General features: G+C 38.1%; 1 protein-coding gene across 1 annotated transcript in view; it reads left to right on the top strand.

Moving 5' to 3' along the window:
• Positions 1-2,514: 2,514 nt before the first annotated feature.
• Positions 2,515-16,457, top strand: part of LOC105751048 (transcription and mRNA export factor ENY2-like) — a 100,640-nt gene continuing 86,697 nt past the window's right edge. The window contains exon 1 of the mRNA XM_031943569.1: positions 2,515-2,793. Coding sequence (XP_031799429.1) covers positions 2,515-2,793 — 279 coding nt within the window. The remainder of the gene's footprint in view (positions 2,794-16,457) is intronic.

Here is a 16,457-nt window from a genome sequence, read left to right as displayed (position 1 = left end):
AAGCAAAGGAGTGAGGAGGGATAGGAAATGAGATCTAGATTAACATAATAATAAAGATCAGGAGAAGAATTTGTCAGGGAAACAAAGCAGAGGATAGCAATTATGATTTCAGACAAAGCTAAAACTAAAACAGATTTAAACAAAAGAGAAAAATAGGAAAACCACGCCATATGTTGGCCATATTAATCAATACTGCTTAGTCTAAAGTTTAAAATAACCAGACAGTAGATTGCAATATTGCTGTGGTGTAGGACATAACAAGTTAGTGGATTTAGAAAAATATGGTGAGACTTAGACTTACAAAGGATGATGTTATTCACCTTCAGAGAAACAAGGACAAACAAGTGTAGTATGGTTTTTCATAGAAATATATGAATATACATGTGCACATATGTATATGATTATAGATATCTATGAATGCAAGTGTATGTATCTATATAAGTTGTAGGTATATATGTATGTGGTTATATAAACACATACTTTTGTATATAAAATATATATCCATGAATAATTGCAACTTTCTTGGAGGAGGAAAGGGGGAAGGAAGAAAGAGAATAAAGTTAAAAGTCTTCAGCAAAGAACAAAACAAAATCTACAGGGAAGCAAAAAATAAAAAAAGATGGACAGCTCAGAACACAATGTGGAGTATTTATTATATAAAAGTTCTTGCAAAGTAAATTTACTGCTTTATATTTTGAATCTTTTCTTATATTCCGCTGTACACATGGAAATTTTTTTCTATTTTGTATTTAAATTTTAAATAAATTTTAAAAAGATATATAATGGAAGTCACTGAAGAACAATTTTTTTTAAAAAACTAGAATGAATGGACAAGTCAAACAGAGAGAGAAAATGGTATGGAAAAAGGATGGTGCCTCCCTCTTCCCCCCTCCCCCCTCACTCCCGCAATGGAAGATATTTCAGGGAAGACTCAGAGACGGCAGCAGAGGGAGAGAAGAACAGGAGAATTTGGGGAGAGATGGCAGAGAACCTTGAATGCCAGGACAAGTAGATTAGAGTTGATCCTGCTGGCAATGGGGAGACATTGAAGACTTTTTGGTGGGGGTGCTGTGGGGAAGAGTAATCCAGCACCTTTGAGTAGTAGATTCTGGGAGGAGGCAAATCAAGAGGGGTGGATTTAAAGACTGAACAGGAATCCTGTTTAAAGTACTCTGTGTGTGTGACTTAGCAAATCAGTCCCCTCTGGGCTATGGCTTTCCTGTAAAATGAGAAGGTTAGATAGACATCTTCTTCATCAACAGCCTCCTGGGGGCTGGCCTGTCTTCCTTCTCTCCCCAGTGAGACCAAGGCCGGTCTGAAAGGCTCTTGAGAATGCTAGCTGGGCCCCAGGCAAGGAAACTAGTCTGTTAAAGAGATAATAAAGGATTTCAGCTTTAACCACTGGTTCTTCTTGTGGTGATTCCTCAACTGAAAGGAAGGCTGCTCCTCTGAGCTCCAGAAAACCAGACAAGAACATTACAAAAAAGCCCTCAGATATCTCACTCAAATCTCAGTCAATCAACAATCAGTTATGCAACACTTACACTGAATAATGTGCTTTGGGGCCTGGAAATAATCTGCCTGCCATCCTAAAGATGCTTCTTTTCTTTATGCTCAGCATACCCAGGGAAGACTCAGTGATTGGCAAGAGATCCCCTGATGTTCTTCCATGAGTGGTCAATAGGTGTATGACTGACTCTGGAGGGAAATGAGATTTGATTCATGGGTATAGCCACGTTGATCTTTTGATTCATGCCCCAACTTGATTTAAGATTCAAAGCAAGAGGGTGTCATGGGCCAGAATTCTGAACTTGAATCCAGGGTTCTTACAAGGTGTTAACTAGGTGGAATTGATAATTGCTCACAAAGTTGATGGAGTTCAGCAGGATTCATGGAATCTTACCACAAGGTGTTAACTCAATGGAATTAAGGTGATAATTCTCTAGTTTCCATGTACTTAGGACAGTTCTACAAGCTTCAACCTTCCATGATGTACTTTGAATAGAGTCTATAAACAGGGACAAACTCAGCCAGAGACATTCAATCCATCTCTCACCTTTGTGTTGGCTGGAGGCTGCAGCACAAGCCCTCAGACTCAGAGAGACAGATTCATTCCATCTCTCACCTTTGTGGTGGCTGGAAGCTGGAGCGCAAGTTCTCAGACTGAGACAGACTTCAAGAAAGAGACCGTGGAGGTCATCCTCCTACTTCCTCCACAGAAAGCAAGACCCATTGCAGAGGCCATCCAGAATGCGGGCCCACCCACTGGAGAAGAACAGACGCCTGGAGGCTGGAGCACAAGCTCTTGGACTGAGACAGACCTCAATGAAGACACTGAGGAGGTCGTCCTCCTGCTTCCTCTCCAGAAAGCAAAAACCAGTCTTGAAGACCTACAAAAAGCTGGCCCGGGCCCCAGGCGAGGAAACACACTGTCAAGGAGACCATAGAGATTTGGGGACTTCATCACCTGCCTATTCTCCGGGGGATGGCTCTGAGGAAACCCACAATAACCACATGAACAGGGATGCACAGATGAAAGCAATTCTTCACCAGAAACTGATAGAAACTGGGGAACGAGAACGACTTCAAGAGAGGATAAGAGCGAAATTCCTTGAATGTGGTTGGAAAGATCAATTACAAGCTCATTGTCGAGCTGTGATTCAAGAAAAAGGGGTAGAACAGGTCAATGTTGACACCTTGGTAGCAGAGCTCACTCCCAAAGCTAGAGCACTTGTACCAGACAGTTTCAAGGAGGAACTTTTACAAAGAGTAAGAACTTTCCTTGCTCAGCAGGTAAGACCTTAAAATGGGGCTTTACATCAACCCCAATTGGATTTCTTGGATCCATTAAGAACAGACATGCCATATGTTTGGACTGCATTCTCTAAATTAGTCCTTTTTTTGGATAATACATTTTCCAAGTTTTGGTAATAACCTGTGTGTTGTATTGATTTTGTTTCTGGAAGATTATTTGAGTAATAAAAATAAAATTTAAATGTTTGAAAATTACACATTTCTACTGTTTTATTCTATGTTCTCTGTTTTCAACTTTTAACCTTGACCATAAATGTTACCTTTCGACAAGATGTCTGCCCCATTACAAGAAAGCTCTGTGGGATACAAAGTCCCCCTATCTCCTGTCCACCCAAAAACTCCCATTTAAGAAGGAGAAGGAAAGCTATATGTAAATGAGTACACATACACAAACACACACACACACACACACACACACACACACACCCTACTTATAGAGAAAACATTGAATCCAATTTCTTGTCTTCCCAAGGGAGAAGGCGAAGTAGGCAGACAGAAAATGTAGAATTCAAAATTTAATAAAGGAAAGTAAATTGTTCGCATATGATAAAGAAAGGGATAAACATATATATATATATATATATTTATATATATACATGCACACATAGAATGGAGAAAACTTCAGACATCTGGCTAAATTTTATGTTAATCAACAATTGGTTTTTAAATATTTTCACATAAAAATGGCTTGCGGATCTGGGAATAGTCTTTGTGCCATCCCAAGTATAGCAATATTCTGACTTCTTTGTTGCATGCTCAGCATACCAAGGGAAGACTCTGTAATTGGCAATAGATCCCCTAATGTTTTTCATCACAGAGAGGTCACTAGCTCTGTGAATGACTCTCCAGGGAAATGAGATTTGATTCAAGGGTGTACAACTCTTGATCTTTTGATTCAGCCCCAACTTGACTCAAGATTCCAAGCAAGAGAGTGCTATGTAAAACACTGGGGATACCAAGCCAGGTGAAAAACCTTTTCTATCCCCCCAAAACTCCCATTTAATAAGGAAGGCTATACGTGAATAAATCCACATGCACACACAACGTATATGGAAAAATCTCTATCCAAGAAGGCTTTGGAGATCCCCTGATGTTCTTCTGCAAGTGGTCAATAGGTGTATGACTGACTCTGGAGGGAAATGAGATTTGATTCAAGGGTGTAGCCACTTTGATCTTTTGATTCATGCCCCAACTTGATTCAAGATTCAAAGCAAGGACTTCCTGACAAGATGGCGAAAACAAGCCGTAAGCTCCACATTTTCTCTCAGAATTATCCAACGCTCTATCAATGCTTAAAAAGAAAAAACCCACAACAAAAAGAGAAGACTTCCCTGAGATTCGCCAGGAAAGATCTGTTTTTGCTCGAGGGAGGGATGGTTTTAGATCGGGCACAGGCTGAGGGCAGTGGCAGCAGGAGTTTGGCAGGCAGCTCACAGCCGAGCAGACCCGAGGGGGGGTTATCCATGCCGGGGGAGTCCCACAGGATTGGATACGACCTGGAGCAGTCATCCCAGCAGAGAACCTAAAACACCGGGGTGAAGAAACAACCCAAAAGTGGAGTTCCTGGGACGGCCACGCCTCCCCACAGATTCTCAGACGCTCAGAGTCCAGAGGGGGAGCAAGTCCTGCTGGCCCGCTGCCCCCCCAGTCTGTAGAGGAAGCCCGCAACGCCACTCCCCTCCCCCAAAAGCAGATTCATTTGGGGTTTTTTCCTTTTTTTTCTTTTGTTTGTTCTGATTCTTTCTGACAAAATGAGTAAAAAGTTAAAAAGGACTTTAACGATTGAAGCCTTTATAAGACAAGGAAAAACAAACCCAAACCAAAACCATTATTTCAGGTGAATCCCAAAGGGGGGAGACCACTTTCCCAGCACAGATGAATCCTTAAAAAAAAAAATCCAAGAGAGCTACAAGAAAATGGGAAAAGGAGAAGGAGGTTCAAGAGAGTCTGAGAAGTCACCCCACCATTAAAAAAAGGGGATGAAATCAAATCCTTGAAAATAGGAGAGGAACTGAAACAGAAAAAGCTCCAAAGAATAAATGGGCGAATGGAAAAGATTCCAAGAACAAATTGGACAATTAGAAAAGATATAAAAAGTAAGGAAGAAAACATCACGAAAAAAGAAAGAACAAATGGAATTGAATGACTGAGGAGACAAGAAAATAGTCAAGCAAGACCAAAAAAAAAAAAATGGAAAAATGGAAATTCCTTCTGGGGAAAAACAACAGACCTGGAAAACAGGTCTAGGAGAGAAATCTGAGAACATTGACCCCAGAAAATGATGAAAAAAAGAGCCGGACACTTCCGGAAATTATCAAAGAGAACGCCCAGGTCATAGAAACAGAGGGTAAAATAACATTGAAAGACACTGCCCATGAAAGGATCCAAAATCAAAACAAAGAAATATAGTGGCCTGCCAGAACCCCAAACAAAGGAAAAAATACCCAACCAAAACCTAATTAAAAAAAAGAGCCACAAAGGACCACCCAAGATCAGCAGCATCCAATTAAAATATCAAAGGGCCGAAATGATATTCAAAGGCAAGGAACCGGATAACCAAAAATAACTTACCCAGCCAAATACTCTTTTCCAGGAAGAAGAGACAAATTAAGTGAATTTCACCATTTTTTGGGAAAACCAGAACTTAACAAGAAGTTGATCTCCAAAAGAACCAAAAAAACCTAAAAAGGTAAAAGAAATCTTGGGAACTATTTTCCAAAGATGATAAAAAAAACAAATATTTTGTTCTAGAAATTGAGGTGGAAAGGACATTTATCAGAAAAGGTAAAGGGGGTACATATCTCACAAAGAGGCAAAGGAAACCAAATCTGGAGAAAGAATGGAGGGGATGAATATAGGGTATTTTACTGCCATAAGAATTGATTTAAGAGAAAAATTTTAGACATATTAATATATGGGAAATTCCTCCCATCTCATTGAAAAGGAAAGGGAAAAGTGAAAAGGAAGGAAAAGCTAAGCAGAAGGGAATACAGAAACTGAGAGGAAAGGAGTAAGATAGGGGAGGAACCCAAGGTGGGGAGGAGGGATACAAAAAGGAGGGCGTGAGAAGCGGGGCCAAAGTTTAATATGGGAATTTGGGGGGGAAAGAAAGGAGAAAAGAAAATAGGGTTAAAAACAATAACAGAATGGGTAATTTTAACCCAAATTGAAAGGGTAACCCCCATAAAGAGGAAGGATTCGCAGAATGGATTAAAAACAAACCACAATATGTTGTTTAAGGAAACACACCAAGCAGGAGAACATGCAGAAAAAGGTAAAAGGATGGAGCAAAACTACCATGCTTGGTGCAAAAGCAGGGTAGCCATCCTGATCTAGATCAAGCAAAAAACAAAAATTATCTAATTAAAAAGAAAAAGGGACCATATCTGCTAAAGGGGTAGCATAAATAATGAAGAAATCAATATTAAATATATATTCCCAATGGTTAGATCTAATTTTAAAAGAGAAATTAAGAGAGTAAAAGTTAGATAAAACTAATAGTGGGAGATCCAACCTCAATTTAAAAGAAAATCAAATCACAAAAAAGAAAAAGTCAAAGAGGTAAATAGAATACAGAAAGTTGATAGAAGACCCGAGAAAAGAAATAGAGAAAAAGGGACATTTCTTTACAGTTCATGGAACCATAAAAACAAATATATTAGGAAAAAACCTGAAACTCAAATGCAGTAAGGCAGAAATAGTAAGCATCCTTTTGACCACGATGCAAAAAATTACACCAACAAAAAAGCCAAAAAAATAATTAAATAAATTCTCATACTAAAGTATTAAACCTAAAATAATTAAAACTTCACCCAAGAAAAAATTAAATAATAGAATCAATCAAATGTGTGGATGGCCCAAAGGGGTTAAGGGGAAAATTCTGAGGTTTAAAAAGTGAGAAAGAGAAGGTCAACGAATTGGGTTTAAACTAAAAATGCTAGAAAAGGAACAAATTAAAACCCCCAGTCAAACTAAACTTGAAATTTAAAATAAAAGGAGAATCAATAAAATTGGAAAAAGATTAATTAATTAAAAACAAGAGTTGGTTCTATGAAAAAAACCAAAAAATAGACAAACCCCGGAGTAAATTTGATTTGGAAAGGGAAAACAAATTTTAGTCTTAAAAATGAAAAAAGGAGAACTCACCATAATAAAAAAAAGAAAAATTAGAATTACTTTACCCAACTTTATGCCAAAAATTTAAATTAAATGAAATGGAAAATCCTTAAAAATATAGCCACCCAGATTAACAGAGGAAGAAGTAAATATCCCAAACAGTCCCATCTTAGAAAAAGAAATAGAAAGCTAATAACCAACTCCCCAAAAAAAAACCAGGACCAGATGGATTTACATGGAATTTACCAAAATTTAAAGAACAATGAACCAATGCTATATAAACTTTTGAAAATAGGACGAAGGAGTCCACCAAACCTTTTAACAAAAATGGTACTGATACCTAACCAGGTAGGGAAACAGAAAAGAAAATTAAGACCAATTTAAGAATATGGCTAAAATCTTAAATAAAATATTAGCAAAAAGATTACAGAAAATCCACAGGATAATACATTGGATCAAGAGGAAAACCAGGAATGAGGGTTCAATAGAAAACAAGTAATTGACTATATCAATAACAAACTAACAAAACCATTTGACATCTCAATAGATGAAAAGGATTTGAAAACTAAAATCCATTCCTAATAAAAACACTTGAGAATATGGAATAAATGGACTTTTTTCTTAAAATAGTAGAGCATATATTTAAAACCACGTAACATATATGAATGGGAAAATAAATCTTCCCGAATGGGTGAGGTTTGAGTTGATGAATTGAGGTCCCAAGTATGGAGGTAAATAGTAATTAATATACTTATTAAATAAGATTATAAAGAATGGTCCCTGCCCATCTCTGGCAAGTCCTATGGTTTGATAGGAAATGATGATTTTGGTGGGTGGAGGGAGAGGGAACAAGAAGGAAGCTGGAGATTTTTCGAGACTTGAGCTGTGGTTGGGGCTTTATAGCTTCTTGACTCAGCTGCATACATTGCCATCACCGATTTTCTTCCACCTCCGATCCTTCCCGAGAATAAAGATGACGATTTTCCCAACCTGAATTCCTGACCCTGCGATTTAAAAAATAAATTTCTTCACATTTGGTCCCAATGGGAACCAAGGACTGAAGGTTTCGGGACCAGGAACTTGGGTGAGTATTTTAGAAAATAAGGAATTTATTTTTTAAAACAAAACCAGTAATATTTTTTTTAAAAATGGAAAATGCTGCTAAAGACTTCCATCCTTCCCCCCAACCCCACCCAAGAGTGGTGCTATAGAAAGATGCTTAATGATAGAAATACATGGGTTACTTATAACTTAAACAGATAGCGAGATTTGGTATTTAAACGCATCTCCCTTGGTTCGAGAGGAAAGATCTCTTGAGATAACTGGTCCCAGGTTACAAGAATGTCCATGCATTTGAGAATGTGGTCCTCATTCAATTTTATGAGGATTTTATTTATAAAATATTTCGTACACTAAGAAACCCTATCCCTAGAAGAAAGAAAACCTGTGGCCCTTCACCCTTCTCAAATTAGCCATGATATTAAGGAGGAAGACTAGAAGAGATTAATGACCATTCCCACAGGGAGAGATTAAGGAGCAAGGGTGACCTTCCCCAGGAGGCAGCTTCATCCCCACCCCAGGGAGGTGAGACCTCCTCCACCAATCCCACCTCCAGAGTAGGAGGGGGGGGGGCAGTGAAGCACCAGCCCCCCCAGCATCCCCGATCCAATTTTGAGTAGGTTGCGAGGCAATGAAGGCCAAAGAAAAGGGCGGGAATCCGGGAGCCAGCCACTTATCTGTCCATTTCCCCAGTCTAAGGGGAAAAAGTCAAAGATACGCCCTTTTAACATAGAAACATTAAAGATCTTAAAAGGCTTCCTTTATGGGGGCTACATCAGCTTATGGTGTTAAAGAATTTGGCTTTTGAAATCTTGATTGATGACTGGAAATTATAGAAGGGTATGCCTAGAACCGACAAAATTACATGTTTTCTTGAATATAGTGAGCTGTAGGAAAAGCCCAACAAAATATAAATTTGTTCATGCTTGGGATCACCATGACCCCTTAAAGGGTATAGGTCCATAAGACGTCAGACGATTAATTATTCAGTAGTAGATATGAGCAAATTTTGGAAGTACAAAGCGTGGGCTTTGATTCAAAAAAAATGACAAAGGTGAGGCATTAAAAATAATGCAAGGGCCAATGACTTTGTGAATTTTGGGGATTTGAGACCATCCAAGAACTAATGGGGAAAACCATCAACAGAGTAATAAGGCAACTTTGGGGAAATGCTAAGAGGTGCAGAAATTTACAGGGACTGCAAAGGATGCTCCTTTAGAGGAGTTCATAAGACGCTGTGCCAAGGGGTACAAATGTCTTTATACGATATGATGCAATTTCCCCAAGATCCCAACATGGTAGACAGGGTCCCTTCCGGCAAGGGACTTAGAGAACACAATGATTTAAGGGTAAAGTAGGGCATTAAAGTCAAGTTGGTAAAGAGGCAGAGGAGGAAACAGGGTGGGAAACAAGACCCAGACCCCATATCCAAATGCAAAGGGCCATTCTGAATGTGACAGGCAGGGAAAAGGGGGCCCGCCCTAGGGCCCCGGAAAACATGGGGATGATGGACCAATGGTACCCAGAGAGGCCAGACGGCCAATACCCAATATGACCAATCAGCCAGGAAGCCAATGATGGCAGAAAGGATTACACAAACCAATCACCCAGGAAGCAACCTGATGGAAGAAAGGGATTACAATTAGGGGAAATAGAGTTGCATTGAGAAACTGAGAACCCAGAGGGGAAATCTGTTCCTTCCAGCCTAATCCCTTGCCCGGCAAGTAGGTTTGGACCATTTTACCTCCTGAGAGTACGTAAAAAGTGTCCATCCACATAGATGGGGAAACTGGGGAATGTTAGATAATACCAGCACCATAAGGAGACAATGTGACTTATCACCCAGGAGAAATAGTAGCATCAGGTTTTACCCCAAACAGAACCTAATAAGAGCCTGGTGAAGTCAAAGGATTCGATTCCAGATCAAAAACAGCAATTTACTGGACAGCAGTTTCAAAACTGACCGACCTATGTCACAATTATATAAAATGGCTTTCCATTAAGGACGGTAGACACTGTGCAGATCGGAGGTCATTAGAGGGCCAGCTGGCCCAGTCACTGGCCAAAGATTAAAGCAGACACCACATGCTGGTGGGAGGACAAAGCAGCTAGTTAGTGCTGCCCCCAGAGATGGACTTTGAAGGCAAAACAGGAGTTTTACCTTTTTTAAGTTGAAAAATCCCCATCAATCTGTGGGGAAGAGACGTTCACAATTAGGGTTAAAAATGAGTACTTCCGTTTTTAAGAGGGTTGCTGTTGAAGGCTGCCAACATTTTCATGTTCCTTCCAATGGAAAACTGATACACCAGTGTGGATAGAGCAGTGGCCCTTTAAGTAAAGATAAAATTAGGCCTTTTAATATAGACAGGAGAGCTTGACCGGACATTAAACCTTCTCTAAGTCCTTGGAATTTTGTGTTTTTGGAAAAGAAATCTAAAATGGAGGAGAACGGATTTAAGAAAAGGAATGAACAGATGGAAACTATAACTCTGCCTGGACTTCCATCTCCTACCAGTTGCCAGAGAATGGCCCGGGTCATGATATTAATTGTTTTATTCTATCCCTTGAAAGGAGGATAGAAAAGATTTTTTTCAGTGCCCAGGTTAACTTAGCTGACCTTAAAAAGATATGAATGGAAGTTTTTTAAAGGAATGAAAACAGCCCACGTGTCAAATGTTGGCTCCTTTGATCCAGTAAGAAAATCTTCCCAAAAGTTACATTAATTACTGGAGACGTTTGAATGGCACCTGAGGAAAAAGAGGGCACCCAAAAAGACCAAGAAACATAAGGAATTACAAATTAATAGCACCAGAAAAAATTAAAGACATGTTTTTTCAATATTTAGGATAAAGAACCCAATGCTTAAGTTCAAAAACCTCCTTAAGAACAGAAAAGCAAAAATTTGAATACAGAAATTGAAGGAGATATCCAATGGATGCACCGTGTTAGGTTACTACCATCGTTCAACCGTTATATTTTTAAGGGAGCTTTAAATTCCCCAAGCTTACAAAAGAAGCTCAAGAGGTTTGAGAGAAGTTGAACTTTTATCCAATGTTTGAAAGAGTCACCCAAAAACCCCTTGGATATCGGGGTTTTGCCACAAAGAGGCACCCACAGCAGTCCTTCATCAAGGCCAGTGGATAGAGTGGGGAACCTCCGGCACAACCAGAACAAAGTTTACTCCTACCCAGTGCTTGTGGTGAATTTTATTAAAGGACTAAGTGAAGGTAAATTATCGGGACAAGCCCGAAAGATATAATTTTTATACCAATACACAAAATGTGTTTTGGGAGACTATCCAGAGGGTAAATTTTATTAGCCATGGTCCAAATTTTTACATGGGTTCCAAAAGATAATAGACTATTACATAAATTGGCAATGGACTCTTGAAGGTTTTAAAGTTCCTTCAAACCAACTATCTTCACGGATGATCCAAACAAATATTTGGTTGTACCTCATGATCTAACATAAAGAGAGTAGTCAGAACTCCTTTTCAGTCCACTCAGAGAATGAATTGTAGACATTCTAGCCCTTACTTATTATCCAGGAGAAATAAATATAATATCTGATTCGGCCTATTCAGTGGTGGTGGTAAAAGAATTCCACAGCCCAAAATAAAATTTTAGCCTCTAATATATTCAGCCTTTTGGAAACTTCAAACAAGGAGAAAGCATCCAAAGATTTAATATTACATGTCCACCAAGTGGACTCCGGTCCCATATTTGATGGCACCAAAGGCAGATACCTCTTAACCTGTTGGTCACCCCTTTGTTCCAAGAAGCCAGGCATCCATTTAAATATCATCAGGCTGCCGAGCTTACGTTTCAATTTAAAACAAAGAGGAAGCAGGACATAAAAGCCTGTACGGGTTGCCTTTTTCCATGCCCCATACTGCCTCCAGGGAAGAACCTCGGGTTTAGAAAAAAATCTGGGCAAATGGATGTACCTTAAAATCTTTTATTCGTCTGTCTTCACCATGTTGTGGTAGACACCAGGATTCACTTTTGCAAGCCGGCAAAAGAGACGGCCCGAGGGTCACTGAATTTCCACGTTTTCCTTAGGGTGTGCCAGCTAAAACAGACAATGGTCCGCTTATACCAAAAACATTTTGACACTTTTAAGATTTTCAACCATGGGCATCCTTTAATCCTCAAGGACAGGTAGTGGAGAGGAGAAACAGAGATTGGGACACACCCAAAAACAAAAGAAAGGGTAGCCACAGGAACCCTTAGAGAACTTCTAAATCAGCCTTTATAAACATTAACTTTTTGATTTTTAAAAGATGCACTGGTTCGAAAGGGGGTTTTATAACCCACCAGAAGGTCAGTGTCCAAAAGGGAGCAGCCCCTATCTTTAGAAACGCCAGGGATGTGGAGAGACCCAGAAAGTGGTGAATGGAAAGAACCAGATAGGCTAACGTTTGGGGAGAAGGTTTTGGGTATTTACAGGTGGAGAAGGAATCGAGGTGTCAAGAGCCAACGCCTTTGCCAATCGAGAGAAACAGAGCAGACCCTTTGAAACAAAGGAGAAGACCCAAGAAATATGGGTGGTTCTGTTGTGATTGTGTCACCATTGAAAGAGGTGGCTTTGGCTTTTTTGGACATCAAAGATCGTTGGATTCAAAACCCCAGGAATCATTACCTGGACACAGGATTTCAAACCCTCGGAATCATTGGATTCTGGAGGATTTCGAAACTCTGGAATCATTGATTTTGAGAAATGATAAGATGTTACAACTTCAAAAATCGCTGGAATCATTGGATTCCCTAACACATAAAATGATTTTTAGGATTCAAAACAGGGGATATTGATTCTGACATTGAAGCAATGGACAAAGATTGGTTTTGGACTATCTCTTTGGTTGGAAGAAGGATGTGGACGTTGTTTACATACCCTCTTCAGGACTTCTGGTGATCCTTTCCAACACCATGTTGATTTATATTGTTTGTATTCCAATTACGGCGTGAAAATTCATTTTGGTTACACCCATGGGCCTGCACTGATGAGGGAGGGTCATCCCCAAAGCCTGGGTTGTATTGCTTGTGTAATACCTCCCATGCTGATGGGTTTGACGACCCTTCAGCCCAGAAACCGCAGCAACCCCCCATTTTTTGGTGCTTCTCTCCTTCCGGATGTTGGGAGGGGATCATCTCCTTTTAGGCCACCATTTCGAGAAGTTGAAGGCTGTGATCACCCTCCCTTGGGGCCTGACCCCGAGGAGTCAGGGATTTGGGTTTTCTAAAAAAAAGAAAGGGAAGATGAAATGGGCTGAGGTTTGAGTTAGCATGAGGTCCCAAGTACGGAGGCAAATAGTAATTGACCATCTTAATATACAGATTGATAAAGAATGTCCCGCCCACCTCCGTGGTCCTGATGTGTTGTATAGGAAATGGATTTTGGTGGGGTGGAGGCAAGAGGGAGACAGGAAGAGAAGCGGGAGAGATTGGGCCTGTTGAGACCCGAGAGCTGGTTGTGTGGCTGCTGGTCGAGCTATTTTTGACTCAGCGAAATTCCATCGCGATTCCTTCCACCCCGATTTCCTTCACTGAGAATAAAGACTGACGATTTTCCCAACCTGAATTCCCACCCTTTTCGATTTAAAAATAAGACCACATTTCCCAGTAAATCGGGAGGAAGAAGGTGCCCACGTCAATTATTATTAAATTTTATTAGAAACACAGCCTTTAGTTAAGAGAGTGAAGAAGAAAAAAAAAACTTAATAGTAGGAGATCCCCAAACCTTCACCTGAATTAACAAACAAACCACAAAACAAATAAGAAAGAAATTAAAGAAGAAAAATATTAGAAAAATTAGGTATGTTGGATCTTTGGAGAAAAATTGAATGGAGATAGAAGGAATATACTTTCTTCAAGTTCATGGAACCTATTCAAAAAATTGACCATATATTAGGGACATAAAGACCCTAAAAATTAAAGGCAAGAAACGAAATAGTAAATGCTTTTCAGATCAGATGCAATAAAACACATTCAACAAAAAGTTAGGGGGAAATAGACCAAAAAGTAATTGGAAACAAAAATCTCATCTTAAAGAATGAGGGAAGCAAATTTGATACAATTAATAACATAAGATAATGACAATGATGAGACATCATACCAAAATTTGTGGGATGACCAAAGGGGAATAAGAGGGAATTTTTATCCAGAGGCTTACTTGAAAAAAACAGAGAAAGAAAAGATTTAATTCTTGCAACTAAAAAATAAAAAAGACCAAATTAAAAACCCCAATTAAATACTAAATTGAAATTCTAAAATTAAAAGGAGAAATTAAAAATTGAAAGTAAAAAAAACCATTGAACTAATTAATAAAAACAAGAGTTGGTCTATGAAAAGCCAATAAAGTAGATGTTTTTGGTAAATCTGATTAGAAAAGGAGGGAGGAAATGAAATTATAGTCTTAAAAATGAAAAGGGGAACTTTCCACCAATGAAGAGGAAATTGAGAAAAATAATTATTTTGCTAACTTTATGCCAATAAATTTGATAACCAAGTGAAATGGATGATACCTCCAAAATAGATTCCGGGACTAACAGAGGAGGAGTAAATTGTTTGAATAGTCCCATTTCGAAAAGAAAAGAACAGGCAAAAACAACCCCAAGAAAAAAACCCAGGACCTGGATTAATGAATTTTTACCAAACATTTAAAGAACAATTCCCCAATGCTTATATAAATTATTTGATAAAATAGGGAAGAAGGAGTGCTACTAAATTCCTTCTAGAACAGAAGGTATGATACCTAAAACCAGGTAGGTGAAAAGAGAGAAAGAAAAAATTATAGACCAATCTCCCTAAGAAATTGATGCAAAATCTTAAAAAAGAATTAGCAAAAAGACTACAGAAAACATCTAAGATAATACACTATGATCAAGTAGGATTTATACCAGGAATGCAGGGTGGTTCAAATTAGGAAAATATCAATAAATTGGCCATGTTAATAACCAAAACAATAAAAATGATCATCTCAATAGATGCAGAAAAAGCATTTGATAAAATCCAACATCCATTCCTATTAAAAAACACTTGAGAATATAGGAAAAATTTTTCCTTAAAATAATCAGGCATCATTTAAAAATCAGTAACATCATATTTTAAAACAAACGCAACCATTCCCAAAAGATCTGGAGGAAAAAGGTTGCCCACCATCACCGTTACTATTTAAATTGATTAAGACGCACATAGCAAAAGAGCTGGGAAAAGAAAGGAAAAAAGAATAGCAATGAGGAAGCAAATTATCACTCTTTCGATGACATGATGGTAACTTAGAGAACCCCAGAGATTCTGCCAAAAGTTATTTAATCCCAATTTTAGAAAGTTGTTTATAAATAAACCCCAAAGTCACAAAGATTTTATATATCACTAAAACCAAACAGAGTTAAAAGAGAAATTCCATTTAAAGTAACTAATGATAATATAAAATATTTGGAACATCGCCAAGGGAAACGAAATTTGTGAGAAAAATTACAGACCACTTTTCCACAAATTAAGTCTATTTAACAATTAAAAATATTAAATGCTTTTGATGGGCAGAAAATAAATAAAATGAAATATTATAAACTAATTATTTATTTAGCGTATACCAATCAGGTTTCTAAAAACTATTTTAATGACCTAGAAAAAATAAAACAAAGTTCATAAGGAAAACCAAAAAGAATTTAAGGAATTAAGAAAAAATAAAAGGTGGCTTGTACCAGATCAAAATTATAATAAAGTTACCAAACATTTTATTGGCTAAGGAATAATTTTGATAGGAAAGAAGTTCAAGGAAAAAAACAAAAAAAACTTGTTTTATTAAAACCCAAAGTTCCCAGCTTTGGGAAAGAAATTTTGATAAAATTGCTGGGAAAATTGAAACAATATGGCAGAAACGGGATTGATCCAATTAAGCGCACCAAGATAAAAACAACCAGGGCATAAAGAATGAAATTTTTAATAAAAGAGGAACAAAGGAAGTTTACCCTTCAGACCTGTGGAAGGGGAATCTTTGACCAAAAGAAATGAGATCATTACTGATCACAAAAAGAAAATTTTGATTAAAAAACTGAAAAGTTTTGTACAAACAAAAATGGGATTGGGTTCTGGGAAAAATTTTGAAGGTTTTTAAATTTCCAAAATATAGAGAATTAACCTAATTTATAAAAATCGTACTAATTGAAAAAGGTAGGTGAACAGAAAAGATGAAGAAATTGAAACTATTTTTATCATATGAAAAGATGCTCCAAGTCATTATTAATCAGAGAACAAAAAGAAACTCTAAGATAAAAAAAGTCAGATTCTAAGATGAAAGGAAAAAATATGATTGTTGAGGGGAGGGGAAAACTGGGACATTGATGCATTGTTGGTGGGGCAACCAACCATTTTGGAAAGTTTGAACTATCCAAAAGTTATCAAATCATATCCCTTTGATCCCAGGTTACTAGATTATTCCCAAAGAGATTATAAAGAAGGGAAAGG

The sequence above is a fragment of the Sarcophilus harrisii genome, chromosome 6, assembly GCF_902635505.1.
Source record: "Sarcophilus harrisii chromosome 6, mSarHar1.11, whole genome shotgun sequence".
In the NCBI taxonomy this organism is placed as follows: Eukaryota; Metazoa; Chordata; class Mammalia; order Dasyuromorphia; family Dasyuridae; genus Sarcophilus; species Sarcophilus harrisii.
This window is presented reverse-complemented; position numbering and strand designations above follow the sequence as displayed.